This window comes from Lissotriton helveticus, chromosome 8, assembly GCF_964261635.1.
Source record: "Lissotriton helveticus chromosome 8, aLisHel1.1, whole genome shotgun sequence".
NCBI classification, from domain to species: domain Eukaryota; kingdom Metazoa; phylum Chordata; class Amphibia; order Caudata; family Salamandridae; genus Lissotriton; species Lissotriton helveticus.
In genome coordinates this window covers 225,143,993-225,164,480 of record NC_136069.1, presented here as the reverse complement: position 1 = coordinate 225,164,480, position 20,488 = coordinate 225,143,993, and the positions used below count along the sequence as shown (strand labels likewise).

The 20,488-nt window shown below is 42.4% G+C and overlaps 1 protein-coding gene across 2 annotated transcripts in view; it reads right to left on the bottom strand.

The window, feature by feature from the left end:
* Positions 1 to 20,488, bottom strand: part of HEPHL1 (hephaestin like 1) — a 367,396-nt gene that overhangs the window by 161,226 nt on the left and 185,682 nt on the right. For both annotated transcript variants that reach the window (XM_078656967.1, XM_078656968.1), the window contains exon 11: positions 17,129 to 17,341. In XM_078656967.1, the coding sequence (XP_078513093.1) occupies positions 17,129 to 17,341 (213 nt within the window). The remainder of the gene's footprint in view (positions 1 to 17,128; positions 17,342 to 20,488) is intronic.

Sequence of the window (20,488 nt, the reverse complement as noted above, 5' to 3'; positions counted from 1 at the left end):
GATCTGTAAGTGGGTGCGGCAAAATCTCTGCTCAAACGGCTCCTACTGTACAAAATGCATCAGCACGCCTTCTCCGTCACCCACCCAGATTTATCTCCTCAGGTAGCATGTCACATATCTTCACTGGCTGCCAACTGAATGTCACATTCAATTCAAGGCCTTATGCTATATGCATAAGTGCCTATCCAACACAGGGCCCATGTATCAGAGACCGCTGATACCTTGAAATACACCCAAACGCTCACTCCGCTCTAGCCATCAAGAGCTGGCAGTGTTTCCTTGAGTTAAGAAAACCCATTAAGGTGGCCGGGCAGTTGCATATCTGGTACCTAAGCTCTGGAACGCCTTGCCACAAATGCTGAGAGCTGTGAATCGCTCAAAGCCTTTAGTAAATTGCTTAAAACACGGATAATCCCACCTCACAGCAGCTAACTATTGGCTAATTTGGGAAAGTTGGTTGAATCTGGTTCAGTGAGGAGGCTAGAGCTGGGAAACCAAACCATTTTAAGTAGCCATGTGCTTTATAAATCATGTATAATAACAAGAATAATAATAACGAGCAAAAGATTGTGTCCTGAGTTTAGATACAGGTCTATGCCTACAGACTTGTCTGCAACAACCTAAAGGCAGATTATTGGGCAAGGAGAAGGTACTTTGTAAATATGCCAGTGAAAACCGCCACACTGTAAACTAACAAAGGAAATAGATGTGCTGGAAGTGATAAATGAATGGGACTAAATGCTGGAACGGCAATGTCATTCTGAAGTTTTATGCACCAAATTTCAATATCGAACAATGATTTATTTCGATGAGAAAGAGTCCATCATATCACAACCCCAAATATTGATAGGATGATGATTGGTCAACTGGGCAATTACCCAGAAGGCAAGAAATCAACCTAACACCTACGGATAAATACTTAAAAAATGGCTTTGCAGCTATATATGTTACTGTAGTGCAGACAGGGCCTTGATTGCACACATTGCTATGTTAGCATTAGCTTATTAGAAGTTAAATGCCATTTTGCCACTTTGCAGCTTTTGCAAACGACACCACATGTAAGTGTTATTGTAAGATAAACTGCTTGATTTTTCCTTGCATGAGAAAGGCTTGTTTTTAACATCCCTAGACTTACATCGCGACCTTAGTCTGTACACTGCGTACAGAAGCCTTCATGGTCACCATAACAATGTGTGCTGTTATTCAGGTTCATCTGCCCACGCTGTAAACACAACATGAACACAGCTGCAGTTAACTGAAATTCTAGTGCCTTTAATATTGCACAGCATGCATGATTAGGCACTTTACTGATCCTGTGATGTGATTCACTTCTGCTGATCTTGGAGGTCTGGGGATCCCCATTCAAGCCTAAGAGACCTTCTATTATTATTATAAAACCTAGTTCCTAGCAGGGGAGGGTGGTTCACAAGGCACTACAGGACCTGTTTCCACTATCATTATAATATGATTTCTCCCTTTGTGTTTTATGGAATTGTAACAATGCTGATCGTATTATTTGTAATCATATGCCTGCTTCTGTTAGCAAAAATACTGCATCTTGGAGCACGTCGTTAAAAAAAAATATTTTAAACTTTTCCGTGTCTCTAATTACTCATGTTGTGGACTGGTATGAGAATAAAAACAAAAGAGTGTTCTTGAGTCCCACCATTCCTGAGAATCCCCTAATTCGCATGTTCTGGGTTGACTAAGCATTGGTAGCTTCACTTTCGCTAGTCGGTTAGGGGTTTTTGGTACTGAGGTGAGTTTTTCAGCAATCATTTACAGGCGTTTGGGGTACCCTTGGAAGGCATGGAGGTACTTTTTGTGCTGAGGCAGCATACCCATTTGAGCTTTTCTACTCATGGGTTACCTTTCCCGCGGTGAATGCGGACAGTTGTACGTTTCATGTTTATACTCCCACTGCCGTGCCTAATGTGTATACACCGTATAGGACACAGGAAATTCCAATTACAGCTTGGCAGCATCAAGTTTGGTTGAATGACGCCCTTCCCCACTCGGTAACGGTGGTTCGGTTGTGTCCCTTGTCTATTCCTGGGGCTACTTGGCCGGTTTTGGCCGAGTTCACATCGCATCCGCTTTATCTGACAGTTACTATAGCTGAGTTACGTATACTCTATGCCTCCATCGTCAGAGTGCATTGGGCTTTAGTGCAATACGTTTCCCGCAATATCCAGGTACGGGCACCTGGTGTTGTGGCGCTTCTAGTTGGACCGGCCAGGATAAAAATTTGTCCTGTCATGGTTAATTTGGTTATGGGCAAGCGCCCCCAAGATAAGGACGATATGCCCTTTTGGCTTACTGAAAAATTTGACCATCTGGAAGCAGTATTTCCTAATAAGACTCCTGTTGAGAAACACAGGATTCTGACCATTAGCTTGCAGAAAGACTTAGTACCAGAGGTGACAGATAGTGTAGACTGCCACAAATACTTTACCCCAGGTCTCACAAAGTGCTTCTGCACACCGTCCATGGCTGTCCAGCCCTCTGTGATCAAGCGTGTCCAAGATCAACACGGTCCGGAGGCGGCTGTTGAATTGGGAATGAGACTCATTGGAGTCTTTGATGTTGTTTCCGATCTGGTCCTTGCTAATGTCATGGGAGATGCGATGAACTTCTAGGTGTCAAATGCTTTCCGCAAGGTCCCTGATGCCGATAAACCCCGGCAGTTACCGAAATCATTGCGGGGGCTTATAAGACCATTGGCCGCAGTAGTTTGGGTGTTAAGCTTTTTGCTACAGTAGCAGGCAGCTCAACCGCAAACTCAGATGGCTAAGTCTAATAAAGACGACCGTCCAGTTTTTCCTAAACAGAATTGGAAATGTAAGAAATAGGGGCAGTAGCAACAGAAACAGGAGTCGCGTCCTGCATCACAAATACTAGTGTCTTCTGAGCGCACATATGATCTGCGCGACCGCGCAAGTATTAAGTCACCTGATCAATTTCAGGTTCCTGAACAACTTCCTCCTCGTTCTTTACAGGAAACATCGGTCTCACAAACCGGTGGAGGAGAACGCGGCAGAGACTGGGGTGCCCCACAAGGACGTGAGCAGCTCCGCCAGACGGATGGTAAAGGTAATGTGGATGGGAAAAGCTTTCGCCCAGACATGAGATTCCATTGCAGTCTATGCCACAGTCACAACCCCAATATCCCATGCGGTGTGAAGCAAAAGCTCCCATTGCAGAAATCCTTGGACAATTAGAATATCAAGGTGTAATTGAAACATGTGTGTCACCGATGAATAATCCTCTTTTCACTGAAACCAAACCTGATGGGTCGTACCGCTTGGTATTGGATTACCGGCACTTGAACTCTCATTGTCAGACCTGCGCGGTACAGAATACTCACAGTTCTGCCCTCTCATGAGAAAACGGTTTAAGACCACACTTGACATATCCAATGGCTTTTTTAGCCATAACCTGTCCTCTATTAGTAGTCAATGGACAGCATTTACTTCCGGCGGCAAACAATATCAGTTCAAAAAATTAGCCACGGGCTACAAAAATAGCCCAGGCGTCTTTGCCGCTCGCATTGTTACTCTTTTGGAGGGACTCAACCCTGATGCGTGCTCGTATGTGGATGATATTTATCTCACAGACGAATTATGGCCGCAGGTGCTGCGTTGACCGCATCATTCGTATGTTTGCGCACTTTTAATGAAGGAGACACAGTCCCTATTGCTTACAAGTCACACTTGTACACTTCGGCTGAAATGCGATTTTCCCTTGTCGAAAAAGTTTTGACTGCAGTGTAGGTGGCAATTCTAAAAGAAAGAACGCTGTTGCAAGGGAAACGCTTACTGGTTGTTACACCATATCCTGCCCTTGAGGCAGTTACGAAAGCCAGTGTACCAAATTCCAAAGCTTTGCATCCTCGTTGGATACAATGGGCCACATCCTTGACCTGTCCGGATGTCATATTTATTTTTGATTCCTCTTTGCAAACTCAGGAGTACTTGTAGTATGAATTTGTTCATTTGGCTCCTTTGTCTTTGCGCCAGCTGGAGGATTTCCGTTGTATCATTTACACTGACGGTTCGGCCCAACCGGCGACGGGGTCAAATAACGCTTATTCAGCAGCCTGCGCAACAGTGGTGGGTATCATGGTGAATGGAGAGTTCAAGTCTGATGTTGTGCATACACAGACATTAGCGGACTGTACCGCCCAGTTGGCAGAGCTATGTGCTCTGGTGCTTGCACTGGAGTACGCTGATCCTTGTGTGACTACTGTGTTCAGTCTTACAATGACAATTTATTCTTTTGAACTCAGAATGAATATCGAGATTCCAAAGGTAGCACGATCAAACACAAAATGCTATGGGTTCGGGTGGCAGAGCTTAAAGAACGGCTACCGCTCGTGTTTGTAATTCATACTCTTGGTCACCAGTGCACAGGAGTACACGCTGTTGGTAACTGTCTTGCTGATGAAGCAGCTAAGACAGCAGTAGCAACATATGTAGTAGCAGCAGTTACATGTTCCAAAAGTAAGATTGATGATGACATCTTGGCAGCCATTGCTGCAACAGAGAAGGGAGGACATTACCCTAGAGGTCCTGATAAAGTTCCCTAAGTGAGAATTAACGACGTTGGTGACAGATTGATTCCCAACGCGGCCTGCAGGCAAACCTTGATAACAGCCGCTCACGAGGGCATGTCCTCGGCTCATTCCGGCGTTTCAGCGACTGTCTCCATCTTACAGCAGCGTTACTGGTGGTGCAGATTCTACAACGGACATGTGATTATGTCCTTACTTGTGACATTTGCCAGCAGATCAAACCTTCAACTGCTGCGCGTCCAACACAAACACAGCTGTACATATCTAATAAACCACTTGGGTGTGTTTATTTAGATCTCTGCCGTCCTTTCTCCTCAGATACTGCGTATAAGTACATCTTAGTTGCAGTGGATTCGTGCACACGCTTTATTTGGCTCTGGCCGCAACGTAGTGCTGATGCTCGAACTGTCGTAAGGGATTTGCGTGTCTTTGTGGGAATTTTTGCATGTGGCACCCTTCATTTGGACCAGGGTCCAGCATTCACCTCTAAGGTGTACAAGGATGCCATGAGGTCTTTGGGGGTGCAGGTCAAATTTTTATCTCCATACCGGCCTGAGGGCAATAGTGTTGTGGAGCGAATGAACCGTGACTTAAAGCAATCCTTGACAGCTAGGGTTTTAGGTACTGGCAGGAACTGGCTGGCCCATCTCTGTAGCATTCAACATGCACTTAATAATCTCCTGAGAAGGTCTCTGGGTGGAGGGACCCATACGAAATGCTCTTTGGCATCCAAATTTCTGTTCAGGATCTTGAAGGGCTAGACTTGGCAGCGTCTGCCGCACCCTTTGACGTAGATGATCATTCTGCTGTATTCCAGAACCTACAAAAGACTCCTGACAGTCTTGCAAAGGAACATTTGCCCTCCACAACTGATGCTACGCTTCAGATTCCAGTAGTTGACTGGCTACCCCGAGTCGGTGACCTGGTCCGTGAGAAGGTGGAGAACAAGAAGGAGTTTGGCCCTTCATAACGTGCACCAGTTCCTGTGCTTGGAGTGCAGGGTACAAGAACAGTAATTTTACCTCCACTTCCTAGTCGCAAGGTTAACAGGTACATCTCCATTGACTCTGTCAAACTACAACAAGTGGCCGATTCTTCTTAGTATGACACCAGCGGTCTGTTGTCCAGCGATGCTAAGAAATTCTGGTTTGGGTCCGGCGAATACCAACAGGCCTGACATTGCCATTGAGATGCATACAGTTACTAATCCTTTATTAAATCCACTGGCTGGTGATCCTGAGTATACTTATCCCACAGATGTGTCATTGCCTCAGACCCTCCAGGATTTCGGGATTTAGCGTTTTGCTGCGATATCGGCACTTTTGTAAAAATGCCGCAATTTTTACAAAAGTGCCTGCTAAATCGGCACTTTTGTAAAAATGCCGCCATTTTTACAAGAGTGCCCGCAAAATTGAAGGGTAGCAGCTGCCAACCCAAGCTGGAGGAAAGGCTATAAATGCTCAGGCTATATGGTTTAGCACACAGTATGCCCAATTACAGTGATTGGATGGAAGAAAATCCCAGCGGGTGACGGTGCTTTATACAGGAAAGATGACAGCCAGCAGAGCAATGGGCAGCATTTCTGGTTGGCAGGATGTGGATGAGAGTGAGGCGTGGGCTGTACGGGCAGTTGTGGAGGATGAATGGCACACTTACACTCCCAGTTCCATGGGCTGGGCGTGAGGCACAGGCCAGTAAGAGATACATGCGTTTCTGAACATTGTGTGATACTTACACCATAACGCAATCTCTTGATCAATGAAGTCTCCAAGCGCTAGCCATGTCCTACTGGAAGGAGTGCGAGTAACACCAACCCCTCGTGCTCATCTCCATGCCCAGCTTTTGGCAGTCATAAATTGAACTGCTCAGAAAAAAGAGGGTTGCAAAACTATTAACTTTGCGTGCCGGTCAAAATAAGATAATACTAGTGGCTTAAAGACAGACCCACCACAATCTACAGTGCTAGGAGACTCGTGTGCAAAACCCTTTACTGAGGGTATGGGGGGCAGTACAAGAAAGGATCTGAGGGGCTCCCATTCAGGAACCAGCTGTTTTAGTGCACGGATGCTGCTTCGCGGTGCCAGAAGTAAAAGTATTCAATGGTGAAGTGCAACTGCTCCCCCTAGTGGAGATTGGTGGTGTGAGGCGATGGAATAATGACAAAGGCAGACTGTAGCCGGAGAAGAGGACTGTGCTGGGTGTGGCAAGGAACAAACTAGCCACTTGGCATGGCAGGCGGTCAGGGTTGGTTTCTGTCTCTCGCAGTTGACTGCACCAGGACGTTTTACCATCAGAAACGACCAACAGGCGTTGCTGAGTTGGATACTGCATCAGGTACAACATCCCTCCTAACCAGGTTCAACAGCCTCCATCCTGTGATTATTGTGGTGCTCATCTCTGCCTGGCCACTTACAAGATCTCGTTCCTCTACCTCAGATGACTGTCACCCCAGAAACACTCCATTGCCAGATTGTTTTTCAGCAGATAGGTGAGAATGGAATTGTACTATGAATCAGTAATGTGATATCCATGCAAGGAATGTCATGTAAAATATGTAATCTGCAACCTACACAGGACTTTTTGGGGCAAGGGAGGCGAACGTAAATCTACAGCACTACATGCCAAGAAAAGATGCCTACAGGGTAAATAACAATCCGTTCGAGGCATGTGTGCTGTAGATACACATGCTGTAAAGTAAGACATGTTCTAAGGGAGGAGTGAGATCATGATTCCCCTAAGAACGGGTTAATGTAGAATAGATAACACCGTGAAGAAAGGCATTGATATAGAATGGTGGGAGAGCAGCAACACGGAGTACAACCGGGGACGAACTTGAGGTCGCTGTGGGCTAAAACACCTCCCAGGCGCTGAAGTTAATGTCAGACCCTCCAGGATTTCGCGAGAATGAATGATTATAAAGTGCTGCAAAAATGCCGTTACATTTCCATGTTTGTGCTGCTAAATTTAAATTTTTGTGCCGCTAAATTGACTAATCCATGCCGCTATATCCTGGGGGGTCTGTTGCCTGGTGTACAAACAAGTGCAGTTAACCAGTCACATTTTTCATTTGACACTGACTCTACAACATCAAAGTCCCCACCAAAAGTTTCTATTTTTGAAGTTTGGTTTAAAAGACATTTTATGATACCCCCTTGGACTTACATTTGGCTGTTACTATTTTTGATTTTTTTATTCATGTCAATTGGATTTGTAGTTGTGTTTTTTGTCTAATGAATGGACAATATGTTAAATAAAGATCTACAATTAGGTTAATTGATGGAACTTTGGCACCCCACTCCTCGTCCCACAACATGAAGAGAGACCAGACTTTTGTCAACATCACAGCTTGGCCTGTGTTGAGATGGGATTGTATGGGAGGCAGTCAAATTTCAGATTCACTGCCCTACAGAGGTTATAAAATGTCCCCAATGTACTTCGTGTTTCTGTGGGGAATGTTGTAAAACAAAACATACGATCTGACGATTGGGATGTACAAGCCGTAGAGGCTCTTTTTCTGATTTGAAATATTATGCTGCTTTTGATGCTGAAGATTTGTACTTAGACTCAGCTAATTATGCAGACGTATTCTGCTACCAACACTATGGCAATCATTTTCTGCATAAAGCCATCACATTTAGAAATGTGGTTAATTATACACAATGGGAACATTGTCCAGCTCCCATTACAGGAAGCTTAAGAACTCTTTAAAAAAATGTTTATTTATTTTACTAATTTAATCAATCCAATCCTGACGCCTTTTATTTTAAGATGACTGAGAAGTCCTCTTCCAAAGTTAGACTCACCCACACTAAATTACTATATTCAAAGTCCTTTATGGATCAATTAGCGACCTTAGTCTGTACACTGCGTACAGAAGCCTTCAAGGTCACCATAACAATGTACTCAGAATAAATCCAGACATGCTAATATTAGATCCATCTTTCAACTTAAAAAAAGGTGTGGTTATTAACGACTTTATTTTCTTTACTACTAAAATTGCTAAATGGCGAAATACCTTAAATAACTCGCTGAAAATACAGGAATCGAAAAACATTCCCTATGGAACTAAGTTGCTTATAACGCCTTTTCGAAAACTTTAAACATAACGTGTTATAAAAATGGCACGTTTCTCATTCAAGCTGCCAACAAAGACCTGGAACGTTTTGATGAATATTTCTCAATATTAAAAAACCATGTCCTCAACAGCCCCACCTCAAGAAGAATTCAACCTAATAAGAATTACAAAGCCATCGTCTCACATGGGAACCAACCGGCTGTGATTGAAATCGTCAGTGAGATAGATCTCAAACAGACAAATCAAGAAATGGCGCTAGATTGCATAAACACCAATGATGAGCCCCAACTGTTGAATCAGGAAGCCAGTAATTCGAATGATAGCGCAACTGGAAACGCCAGTGTGATAGAACTCCAACAGACGGATCATGATATGGCGTTAGAATGCACTTCCACCAATGATGAGCCCCAACAATTGAATACCAGTAATTCAAAAGATAGGAGCCCTAACACTGATCACAACTGGCTACCGGGAACAGTCAGTAGGTTGGAAACAACACAATTTGACCATTTTAACTGGAGAGGCACGCATGTGACCAACACAGGGTTTTGCGGAACTGTTTCTATTCACAAAAAAAATGCACAAATCAAATTAAAAGTGGTCCCTATCCCTCAGAGATATACAAAACTAGCCTTCCAACAGGGGCACCCACACAACCTCCCACCATTACTCAACTTAGAATAGAGTCTGAAAAGATTAGAACCCCTCAAATTAATAGGGAATTTGATAAGCTCAGTTCGCAATCTAACAAGACTTACAAAGCCATGCTTTTCGCTATTAGAGATATGACGAACCTGCTGTGCTTATCAGAAAAATGGCTTTAAAAAATGGAGGTTCTTCAGAATTCCATTCATAAAACACAAGTTAAACGTCGTTCCACCCCAATGGCGGCGTCAAACAGAATTTACCAACCCGTAGGCAACTCAGCTATTTGACAGACAGTGAGATTTTATCCATTCTGTCTACATACAAACCTATTCCCATGACTCACACTACAATAAGTGAAAACTATATCCAAACAGTCCCAACGAATGCTGGCAGAACTTCTAAGACTAACAATAGAAAGCTAAATTCTAGCAACCTAAATAATGTGTTATTAATTCCTGACAAGATTGTTTCGCCAGTGATCAATTCACAGAAACACATTCGTTGCATACTACTCAACTGTCGATCAGCAAAAAAACATGCTGCTGACATAGCCGACCTCATACTAAACCAAGAAATTGACGTAACCATTTTAGCAGAAACATGGCTATCTGACTCGTCCTCCCCATGCCTAGACCGCTTAGTCCCCCCGAATTACCGGATTATGAGACAGGACAGACAAGACAGAATGGGAGGAGGCATTGCTTGTATACACAGATCAGACATTACCATCACAAAAATACAATCTGAACTCTTAGAGTCTTGTGAATATCTGGGCATGTCTTTAAGATCGGCGGATAACCAAAACTGTAAACTCCAGGCACTCTACCAACCCCCAGGTACAAAGACCAAGTTCATAGACCAGATGATAGAAATCATCACTACCAACTCTAATCTGCAGTCTAATGATATTTTCGTAGGAGGCTTCAATCTTCACTGGGAGGATCATACTGACAGTCAGATCACTCTTTTCAAAGCCTTCCTGGAAGAGCAATCGTTGGTCCAAGGATGTCATCTACCTACCCACTCCAAAGGTTCCACCTTAGATTGGATCATAGCTAAAGAGAAAGTGATCGATAAAACTGTAATCAACCCCTGCGATTGGTCTGATCACCACATAATTACATTCGAAATTCCCTTCATAAAAACCAAATCGTCCTCACAATCTATTAAGCCAAAAAAATTGACCCGTGACACTAGAGGAATCAATATGGATAACGTAGCAGCTCGCTGTGAAATAGAATTGCAGCCACCTAAGAGCATGGTTGACATCAGTGACCTCACGTTGCATTATAATAAGACAATGTCAAGCATTATTGAGGACATAGCCCCTCTAAAACTAAAAAGGATCACTGACAAAGACAAAAACCCATGGTTCAATGGTGCCCTTAATGAAGAAAGAAGGTCACCGAGACTTTCAGAACGTAAATGGCGACAACACCCTTCTTCGCCCCACTTAACCCAACTGAGACAGTCCAGGAAAGCCTATAATAAAAGCATTCTAAAATCAAAAAAATACTTTTTCAGGAAAGAACTTGATAATGCAGTAAACAGACCAAGGAAACTATTCAATCTACTAAAAGAACAATCCAATAAATCTGCCAAATCGGCACCAGCCATTACAAAAACAATATTAAATAGTGAAGATTCCTCCTCTTTCTTTACAGACAAAGCTAACTCACTGGAGGGGGAGCTCAAAAAAGCAGCCGAAGACATTGAAAGCGATAAGGGTACTTTAGATGAACAACAGTTTCAACAAGAATTAGAAAAACCAAAAAACAATGTTCGATGGTCAGGATTTAAGCCGGTCAGTGAACTAGACATTGCAAAGATCATGTCGACCACTAAACCTAACAATCACTATAACAATCCTTTACCGGCAAAGTGCTGGTCTTCTATTAACCACCTGCTAATCCTGTCATGGACAAAGGTAATAAATGCCTCATTGACACAAGGCCAAATACCGTTCTGCCTAAAAACTGGTCAAGTCATTCCACTCTTAAAAAACCAAAAGAGAACCCCTCTGATCCCAACAATTTCAGACCAGTAACAAACATTCCCATGCTAGCCAAAGTACTGGAAAAATGTGTCCAACTACAACTGAGTCTTCATATTTTAGAATTCAATCTGTTAAATGATTTCCAATCAGGATTCAGACCAAACACAAGTACAGAAACAGCAATTCTGCACATCGTAGATGATGCTTTACTTGCTCTCGACCACAACGAAACATGTCTCCTAATCCTGTTGGACCTTTCGTCGGCTTTCGACACGGTAAACCATGCCAAAATATTAGATTGCATGAAAAACAGAATGGGGCTAGAGGGAACAGTCCTAAAATGGTTTAATTCCTTTCTTGAGACAGATTGCAAAAATTAATTGTCAACTAAACTCTATCAGGCCCAACCAGAAATACAATCGGAGTTCCGCAAGGATCAACACTATCTCCGGCGCTATTTAATCTATACGTGGAACCACTCAAGGATATATTACAAAAAGCGAACATTTCTTTGCACATGTACGCAGATGACACTCAGCTTCAACAGAAGAGATTAAGACCATAAACCAGGCACTAACGAGAACCCTCCAATGGCTAACCATGAACCACCTGAAGCTAAACCCTCAGAAAACCTAATTCCTGCTGAATACACCCCAGAAAAGCAAATCAAATATAGTAGAATGGACCAACCTAATCACGGCTCTAAAGTGTACTCCGAAGATTGTCGACTCTACTAAATCTCTGGGAATTATTCTGGACAAAAACCTGAACATGTTAGCACATATCAACACAATGGCAAAAAATGCCCGTTTCCATTTAAGCTACCTGAGAAAATTAAAACCATTCCTAAATAAAACAGATAGTAAAAGAGCAGTTCATGCGCTGGTCATATCAAGGATAGAGTATGGTTGCACAACTCTGGCCGGGCTCCCCAAGATCTCAACAGCCCCACTGAAAGCATGCCTTAATGCAGCCACAAGACTAATATCTGGATCCCAAAAATTCAACCATATCTCCCCTCATTTGAAAGCACTCAACTGGTTGCCCTGCAAAGCAAGAATTCAATTCAAGTTGGCATGCATCACTCACAAAGCGTTGCACTACAAAACACCAGTTTACTTAGCCCAGAAACTCACGCTATCAGGAGGGTGCCGGGTTTCCAGGAGCCACGCAGACCTACTACTGAAACCGGCTTGTTTTTGTTAGAAAAGAACTTATGACCCAGCGTTCTCCGGGGCAGCTCCGAGAATCTGGAACGCACGCCCCCCCTAACATTAGAAGAATCCCATCCATCGCAGCATTCAAAAAGGAAGCAAAATCGTTCTATATGAGGAAATTTCTCCCTTAATTCTATATAGTATAGCTATTGTCTACAATCTTCTCATGACTGTTTCCTTGCTTCCTCTAGCCGCTCATTAACCTGATGTGGGCTTGTATATATGTTTTCCTTGAAGCTTAATATTTTAGTCTAGTCATGGTAAATTAACTGATGACTTATATATATGGTTTCCTTGAAGCTTAATGTTTTGATCTAGTCATGGTAAATTAACTGATGACTTGGTAACTTATAAGGTTTTGTTTGTGGAAATGCAACTGTAAAGCGCTCTGATACCCTACGCAGGGTCATGTTCGCGCTATATAAAACACTAAATAAATAAATAAACATGATGTTATTCCGGTTGATCGGCCCACGCTGTAGACACACCTAGAACACAGCTGCAGCTAACTGAAATTCTAGTGCCTTTAATATTGCACTGCATGCATGATTAAGGAGCTTGGAGAAAATCCTTTTCAGGAGAGAGAAAGAGCTTTACTCATCCTGTGATGTGATTCACTTCTGCTGATCTTGGAGGTATGGAGTTCCCCATTCAAGCCTAAGATACCTTCTATTATTATTATAAAACCTAGTTCCTAGCAGGGGAGGATGGTTCACAAGGCACCATAGGACCTGTTTCCACTATCATTATAATATGATTTCTCCCTTTGTATTTTATGGAATTGTAACAATGATGATCATATTATTTTTAATCACATGTCTGCTTATTTTAGCAAAAATACTGCATCTTAGAGCACGTCGTTAAAATAAATATTTTAAAATGTTCCGTGTCTCTAATTACTCATGTTGTGGACTGGTATGAGAATAAAAACGAAAGAGTGTTCTTGATTCCCACCATTCCTGAGAGTACCCTAAGTCACATGTTCTGGGTTGTCTAATCATTGTCTAATAATGGACAGTCCCTAGGCTGCAAACATAAGGACATCAGTACAGAAACGCTGTTTAAAGCTCGTACTCCAACCGATGGGCCCATTATTAACGCATGCCTAATCAACTGTCGATCTCCCCATAAACATAGAGATGACATTTGGCTCACACTCTAATCAAAAACTCTTGACCTCATGTTTCTTACTGAAACCTGGTTGAGGGACTCACATAAAAGAATTGATCAGACCTGGCAAATTGAAGCAATGTCCTTCAGCATTAACATTTCCCCCACTTTCGCTGTGGCAGCTCTACTAATCTACAGACCCCCGGACTCTGAGTCATCTTAACTGCTGGAGGTGTGCGATTGGATCACTGATCTTTCACTGAGACACGCAAAGTTCATTGTTCTGGGTGACTTTAATGTCCACATGGACAATGAGAACTGTCCCTTAGCCTCTCAGTTATCAGACTCCCTAATGGGACTAAACCTTACCCAAATGGTTGCACTTCCCACTCACAAAGCTGGTCATCTACTTGACCGGATCTTTACAAATATCCTAACTTTAAAGGTGGTAGATCCTGTTCCACTCATATGGTCAGATCATAGCCTAATACCATTCACTATCGTCGTTCCAAGCAACAAAAACCCAGTGAAAAATAAATATGAAGAAAAAAGGAATTGGAGGAAAGTCTCACTAAAATCATTGGGACCGGTACTCTCAAATACCTCTCTGCTGCTCACAGGGGAACCCAGCAGGGATACGTCTTCCTTCAATGACTGGGTGACCACGGCTCTTGACAAAGTGGCCCTGGTTAGTAATATGAAAATTATTAGAACCAAACCATCCGCCCCCTGGTTTACAGATGAACTTCTTAGAGAGAAAAGTCTCTGTAAAAAACTGGAACGGACATGGCGGGAAAATTATGATACTAAGACTAAGAGCACCTACAGAGCAGCATTAAAACAATTAAAAAAACTCAAATGCCATGCCATTAGGGACTTTCTGGCTGATCAAATCACCGCCTCTGACAACTCTACCAAAGAAGTTTTTAGTATTGTTCAAGGATTTATCAAGCCTGAGTCCATGAAATGCACTATTGCCCCTTCGGCCGCCATGTGCGAGGACCTCGACTGCTTCTTTCAAGATAAAATTCAAGCAATATATTCGGCATTTATCCCTACAAAAAATCCTCCCCCACCCCCACCTAAACAACACAGCTCTGTCACCTGGTGTAAATTCCACCAGTTCTGCGCTGAAGCCTCACTTAAACAACTTGTTAAAGTCAAATCTGGATCACCGACTGAGCCGTGTCCAGCCAACGTTTTTACATCACTTGCCCCACTACTGAACCCCAACTAAACCAGATCTGGAACACTTCTTTGAATACAGGCACCTATCCATCTTGCTGGAAAACCGCTTTAGTACAGACCATTCTAAAGAAAGTAGATGCTGACCCAACTGAACTAAAGAACTACAGGCTGATCTCCCTCTTGCCAGCTCCGGCTCAAATATTAGAAAAGGAAGTGCAGAAACAACTCTCAGAATACCTTGAATCGAATAACCTGCTTCATGATTCCCAGTCGGGATTCAGGGCTGGTTACAGCAAAGAGACAGCTCTACTGGAAGTGGCAGAAATGATACGAGAAACCCTGGATCATGGCAATTACTCTATGCTAGTGCTGTTGGACCTGTCCGCAGCATTTGATACTGTATCTCACCTGATCGTTCTGGAGAGGCTTGAGCAGTTGGGCATAGGGGACATTGTCCTAACTTTGTTCCGCTCCTTTCCCGATGGCCAATCCCAGAAAATCTGTCTACGTCCTCATGTCTCCACCGCCCACCCACTAATCTGCGGAGTCCCACAGCGCTCGGCCCTTAGCCCAACCCTTTTTAATGTTTACCTCTCCCCACTTGCCTCAATCATCGAGCATCATTGTGTCAAGGTGGTTTCCTACGCTGACGACACCCAGCTGGCGTTCTCATTTAGGGACCACTCTGAGGCAGCTTTTACTAACTTTAAACAGTGTCTGATCAACATATCATCCTGGATGACAGACAACTGTTTAAAATTGAACACGGACAAAACAGAAGTTCTGTTTTTTAACCAGCCATCACCCCCAAAAGCCGAACTTTGGTGGCCTATGGAACTTAATCCTCTCCCTAGGCCAGTCCTGTCAGCATGAAACTTAGGATTCAAATTTGACTCCGCCCTCTCAGGGAAGGCCCAGATAGGCCAAGTTTCGTCCTCATGCTTCTGGAAGCTGAAAACCCTAAAGAGATTTTTACATCTCATACCAATGGACTGCAGGAAAACTGTGGTGCATGCATTAATTACCTCTCAACTGGATTATACCAACAGTTTTTACTTGGGTCTCCCAGACTATCTCATCAAAAAGCTGCAGGTCATTCAAAATGCGGCTGCCAGGCTCATCAGGAATGTACCCTACCGCCATCACATCTCCCCACATCTACGCAGCCTACATTAGTTGCCTGCAAAAAAGAGGATCCAGTTCAAGGCTCTGACCTTGGCCTTCAGGTCTACCAGCGACGCTAGTCCTAATTACTTAAAACTAAGAATACCCAGATATATTCAAAACAGGGCACTGAGATTGAATCACCAGAGATTTCTAGCTATTCCATGTTTAAAAAAAGCTAGAACAGGCGGTCGCTCATTCTCTTTTATAACCGCCTCTCTCGAACTCCATGCCGGAGGATCTCCGAAAAGCCAATTCAGAATCGATTTTTAGGAAGAATCTTAAACCCCCCCCTTCAGCCTATTCACCAGGTTTCTCTCCAACACAACTCGCTGTCAGCGCCGGGACACCTCCGTTGGCGGTAGCTGTTGCGCTTAACAAAATGCAATAATAATAATAATTGGTAGCTTCGCTTTAGGATGGAGAGCTAATGAGACACTGATGCTAGTCGGTTAGGGATTTTTGTAACTGAGGTGAGTTTTTTGGTAAATCACAATTGACTGAAGTCCTGGGTTCCAGTGCACAGTTCTGTGTATGAGCAGAATCCCCGCAACATTACTGTCTTGCTCTCCTTCTTACAATCAACCTTTCAGTGCCACGAAAGATGTTTGCACACCAACATTAGTACAATCGAAAATATTGTGTCATCCGTGTATTGGCAAACAAGTGTGTGTTTGGACTCAGGTTTGGGGGAGGGGAGATCTTGCTCCATTCACATTCCCTTCCAGGTCTGTGGTGTACATAAGGAAAGGCAGAGAGCCCTAATATGTTCTCTTTTCAAACCTGAATTTGTTAATAACTTCTTAGAGCATAAAATGTGATTAGAAGGGATGAAGTTCATGAAATTCTGTGCATTTTGCTGCACACAACCTTAATTTTTGAAAATCTGGATGAACCTCTGCTTATACGTATCAAAGATTACAGCGATAATATGAAATAGTCTGATCACTTACAATACTTTTTTGTTTTATCATTTACAAAAGTGTAAGTGGGGGGCATAGTGAACTGGAAATCGAGGCTTATGTCTGAACCTACATTTTGCAATAATAATCAGATAGTTGTTACCCATATACAACCACCAGATTGTTATCACAATATGACCAGGTCATATGATGCCCATGTTGGACAAAACAACTTATTTACACATAGGTACTTACCCACTTTATCAGGCTCCATCAGGGCAGTTACTGATGAATGAGGAAACAAATTTAAGGTATCCCTCGTCAATCCACCCATATGAATGGTGTTCCCTTCAAAGTAGATTCCATGCATGTCAATTTCTGTGCCGAGGCCGATGACGTGCCAGGATACAGCATCGTTCTTGCACATCTCCAGGCCAGGCATATTGCCGTACATATACCCATTCACAGCTTGAAAGAGAAAAAAGCACAATATTTTTAGTGACTACAAAAGCACTTACTGATGCTTTACTGAGAAGATTGCCAAGATCTTTGTTTTGGCTTAAATCAAAAGCCCATTTTAGTTTCTGACCTACTAGTTGAATGCATTGCTGACTTGGTGATTTGCTTGGTTCGGCACTTTATCTAAACGTTATACTTCTCAAATAATTTGACTTGGTGAAATATTAGATCGTTATTTTACATAGAACTAAAAAGTGGCCCAGATCTCTCAGAAATCCTCATTTTAATTTTTTCCCACTTTAAAGGGATATGAAGGCTATATAGTAGGGTGTATGTAGCTGTACAGCTACCAGCAGAAAATTCCCCTGGTGAAACTGTTGGTTGTTTCTGGGGTAAGATAAAGATAGTAGACCAGAGAAATTAAAAAATCATAACAGTAAGACCTGTGAGTCAGTGCTGCTACTTATTCTGGGCTCTGCTTTTAATTTATCAAGAAACACAGAGTGCTGTCTATAGGCTGTAATTTGTTGAATGTAAATAGCAGTAACTCTCCCCCTTATCACCAGCCACACTTAAAAGCTACATCATTCAGCTGCCAGAAGCCTTGGCAAATGTCCCTACTGTTCGGATGGTCATCGTCTCTGAGGCAGAGTTCTTTGTTCTGCTGCCTGAAGATGTGGAGTCCCCGCACCCCAATGTGTGATTATTCCATGTGTGATCACTATTCACTGGACAGGTCAATTATCTAACTAGTCTCTTCACATTGTTGGGTTAATATCTCAATCACTGGATGAAAGTTGCAGATGTTCTAAGAGATTAAATGATATATTTTGGAAAGCTGGAACTGGATTAGTCACATATGGACATCTTATTGAGTGAAGGCTGCAGAAGGAAACAAACCAACAACAAGCTTCACAGATAAGGATTGCTTTTATAAAAGAATTGACACACTTTTGATTACAGTCCAGGTATAGGGGAGAGGAGCTCGCCTAACTGCTATGGCGATTGACCTCGAATCTGGGGAACTGGGTTTGAGTCTCGGCAATGACGCTGAACATCCTGTGATTCTGGGCAAATCACTTAATCTTCCCGTGCCTATCAAAAAAGCACATGTGTGTGTGTAACATACAACTTAGAAAAATGCACTAAAGTGCATTTTTCTAAGTTTTCGCTATTTACTACGAAGTCAGACTTCGCGGTAAATAGCGGCCAAAAATTGCGATTTTGCAATTCTAAAATGGTTCATGAATTGCATTTAAGGAATCTCAAATAGCGATTCCTTAAATGCAATTCCTCGCAATATAGCAATTTCGCATTTTGCGATTTTTGCATTTGGGATGATGAATCCTAAATGCAAAAATTGCGCTCGCAAAGGGCCAGATTCTCAGAATCTGGCCCTTTGCGAGCCGATTTTCCCTTGATGAATCTGGCTGTTAATGAACAGAGAGAACTGTTGGACATATATATCATTTAGGGCCTTCACAGGATTACATCGTTTATCAGCCTGAAGTACAGCTACCATTTGCTAAATGGAACATTCAACCCGGTCTGGCAACCTTTGCATCATTTTACACATGTATCCGAAGTACTTTTCATACAAAATCCCAACAAATGGTGTCCACAAATGAGTGAGACAGTTTAATGAGCAACATAAAAGGTAATCAACGTTCTGTATGGTTTAACTTAATAATGTAGTAAAGAAGCATGCACATGTAACTAGTCTTACATCTAGGATCTTCCAAACTACAACAATTGGAAAAATATATTACTTAGATTTTCTTTGCTCAAGTGTGGACTGCTCCTAGGGGGCCACCAAGTGCATAATTCAAATAGAATGCAGGTCAGGTAGTTCATGTCATACATAGTCTTATTGTGATCTCTGACAGTGCATATTTCTTGAAAACGATGCAGGCTTGGCCCATGCAGAGTGTACATACATACAGGCATGAGGAGCCGAGCCATTGCAAGACCATCTCAAGGACATGCTGCCTTTCCCAATGCACTAATACCCAATCACACAACCTGTCAACAAAACACACTTCTAAAGAAAGCGCACTCTGATCACTCCTACACATGTTGCCGTACTAATCTAGATGGCGAATTAGGCACTTTTCTGTTTTTAACCTGTTAATACCAGATGCCCTCCTGAGGATGGTCTCACAAATGACTGTATGTGACCAAAACAATAATCGTTGCCATCATTTCAAACGTAACACATTAACATCAATTATACAACTATACTGTGTAGTTTGAATCGTGGTTAAAACTTTGGTCTCTGCAAAATGGTTTGTATATATATCATAGTGTAAATGTGCACATTGTTCATATATGTTTGTTTTGTTGTGCCTCTCATTCACTCTTGTAAACTGACGTAAAATTGATATATCTTTTGCCAAGCATCTAATTTTCCCTTTATCTACCAAATATTTGTTATTGTGGTTATGTTCAAAGAATATATATGTTTGATTCTAAATGGTCTGGACAAATTCTCTCCTTTTCTGAGCACTGCCACATTATATATATGAGTGTGTCCTTGATTCCCTGGGGTTTATTGGGGTGTCCACTTTACAATTAAAACAATACAAAGCGAAAGTTAAACACACAAGTAAAAAGCAGGCACAAGTCATCAAACCCTATGCCGTAAACATCTTTTATTAGCATTCTACATTTTCTGAGAACTTTTTTTACGCTGAGGTAGTTAGGCAACTTATTTCCTGGGGACACTGGTACCTGAATCAACAAAAATCTTCCACCTGCACCAATTTGGGACTCAGCTCATCAAGGAAGCAATGATTTTATGATATATGATAACGAACAAAGTTTCTTAATGCATAACACATGATATCAATACTCAATATAAGGTAATACAGGGGACATCAAAAGACTCACCCCTTGCATATGTGAATGTTAAACAAAGATAAACATAAGGAGAAAGTAAACTGTTACCTGTGGCAATAGTCCTCTGCACAAGAATTATGTATGTGTTTTTTTTTACATAGCGCATGTTAACCCCCTCTCCCAACCCTCACACCCAGGTGTCTGTGCTTTACTCGCTTCACTGAAATATATGGTACTAATGTGATTCCAAAAGATGAGATAAAATAAATTGTATGGGAGTATCAAGCAAGCAGGTAGCTCTACAATACAGAACAATTA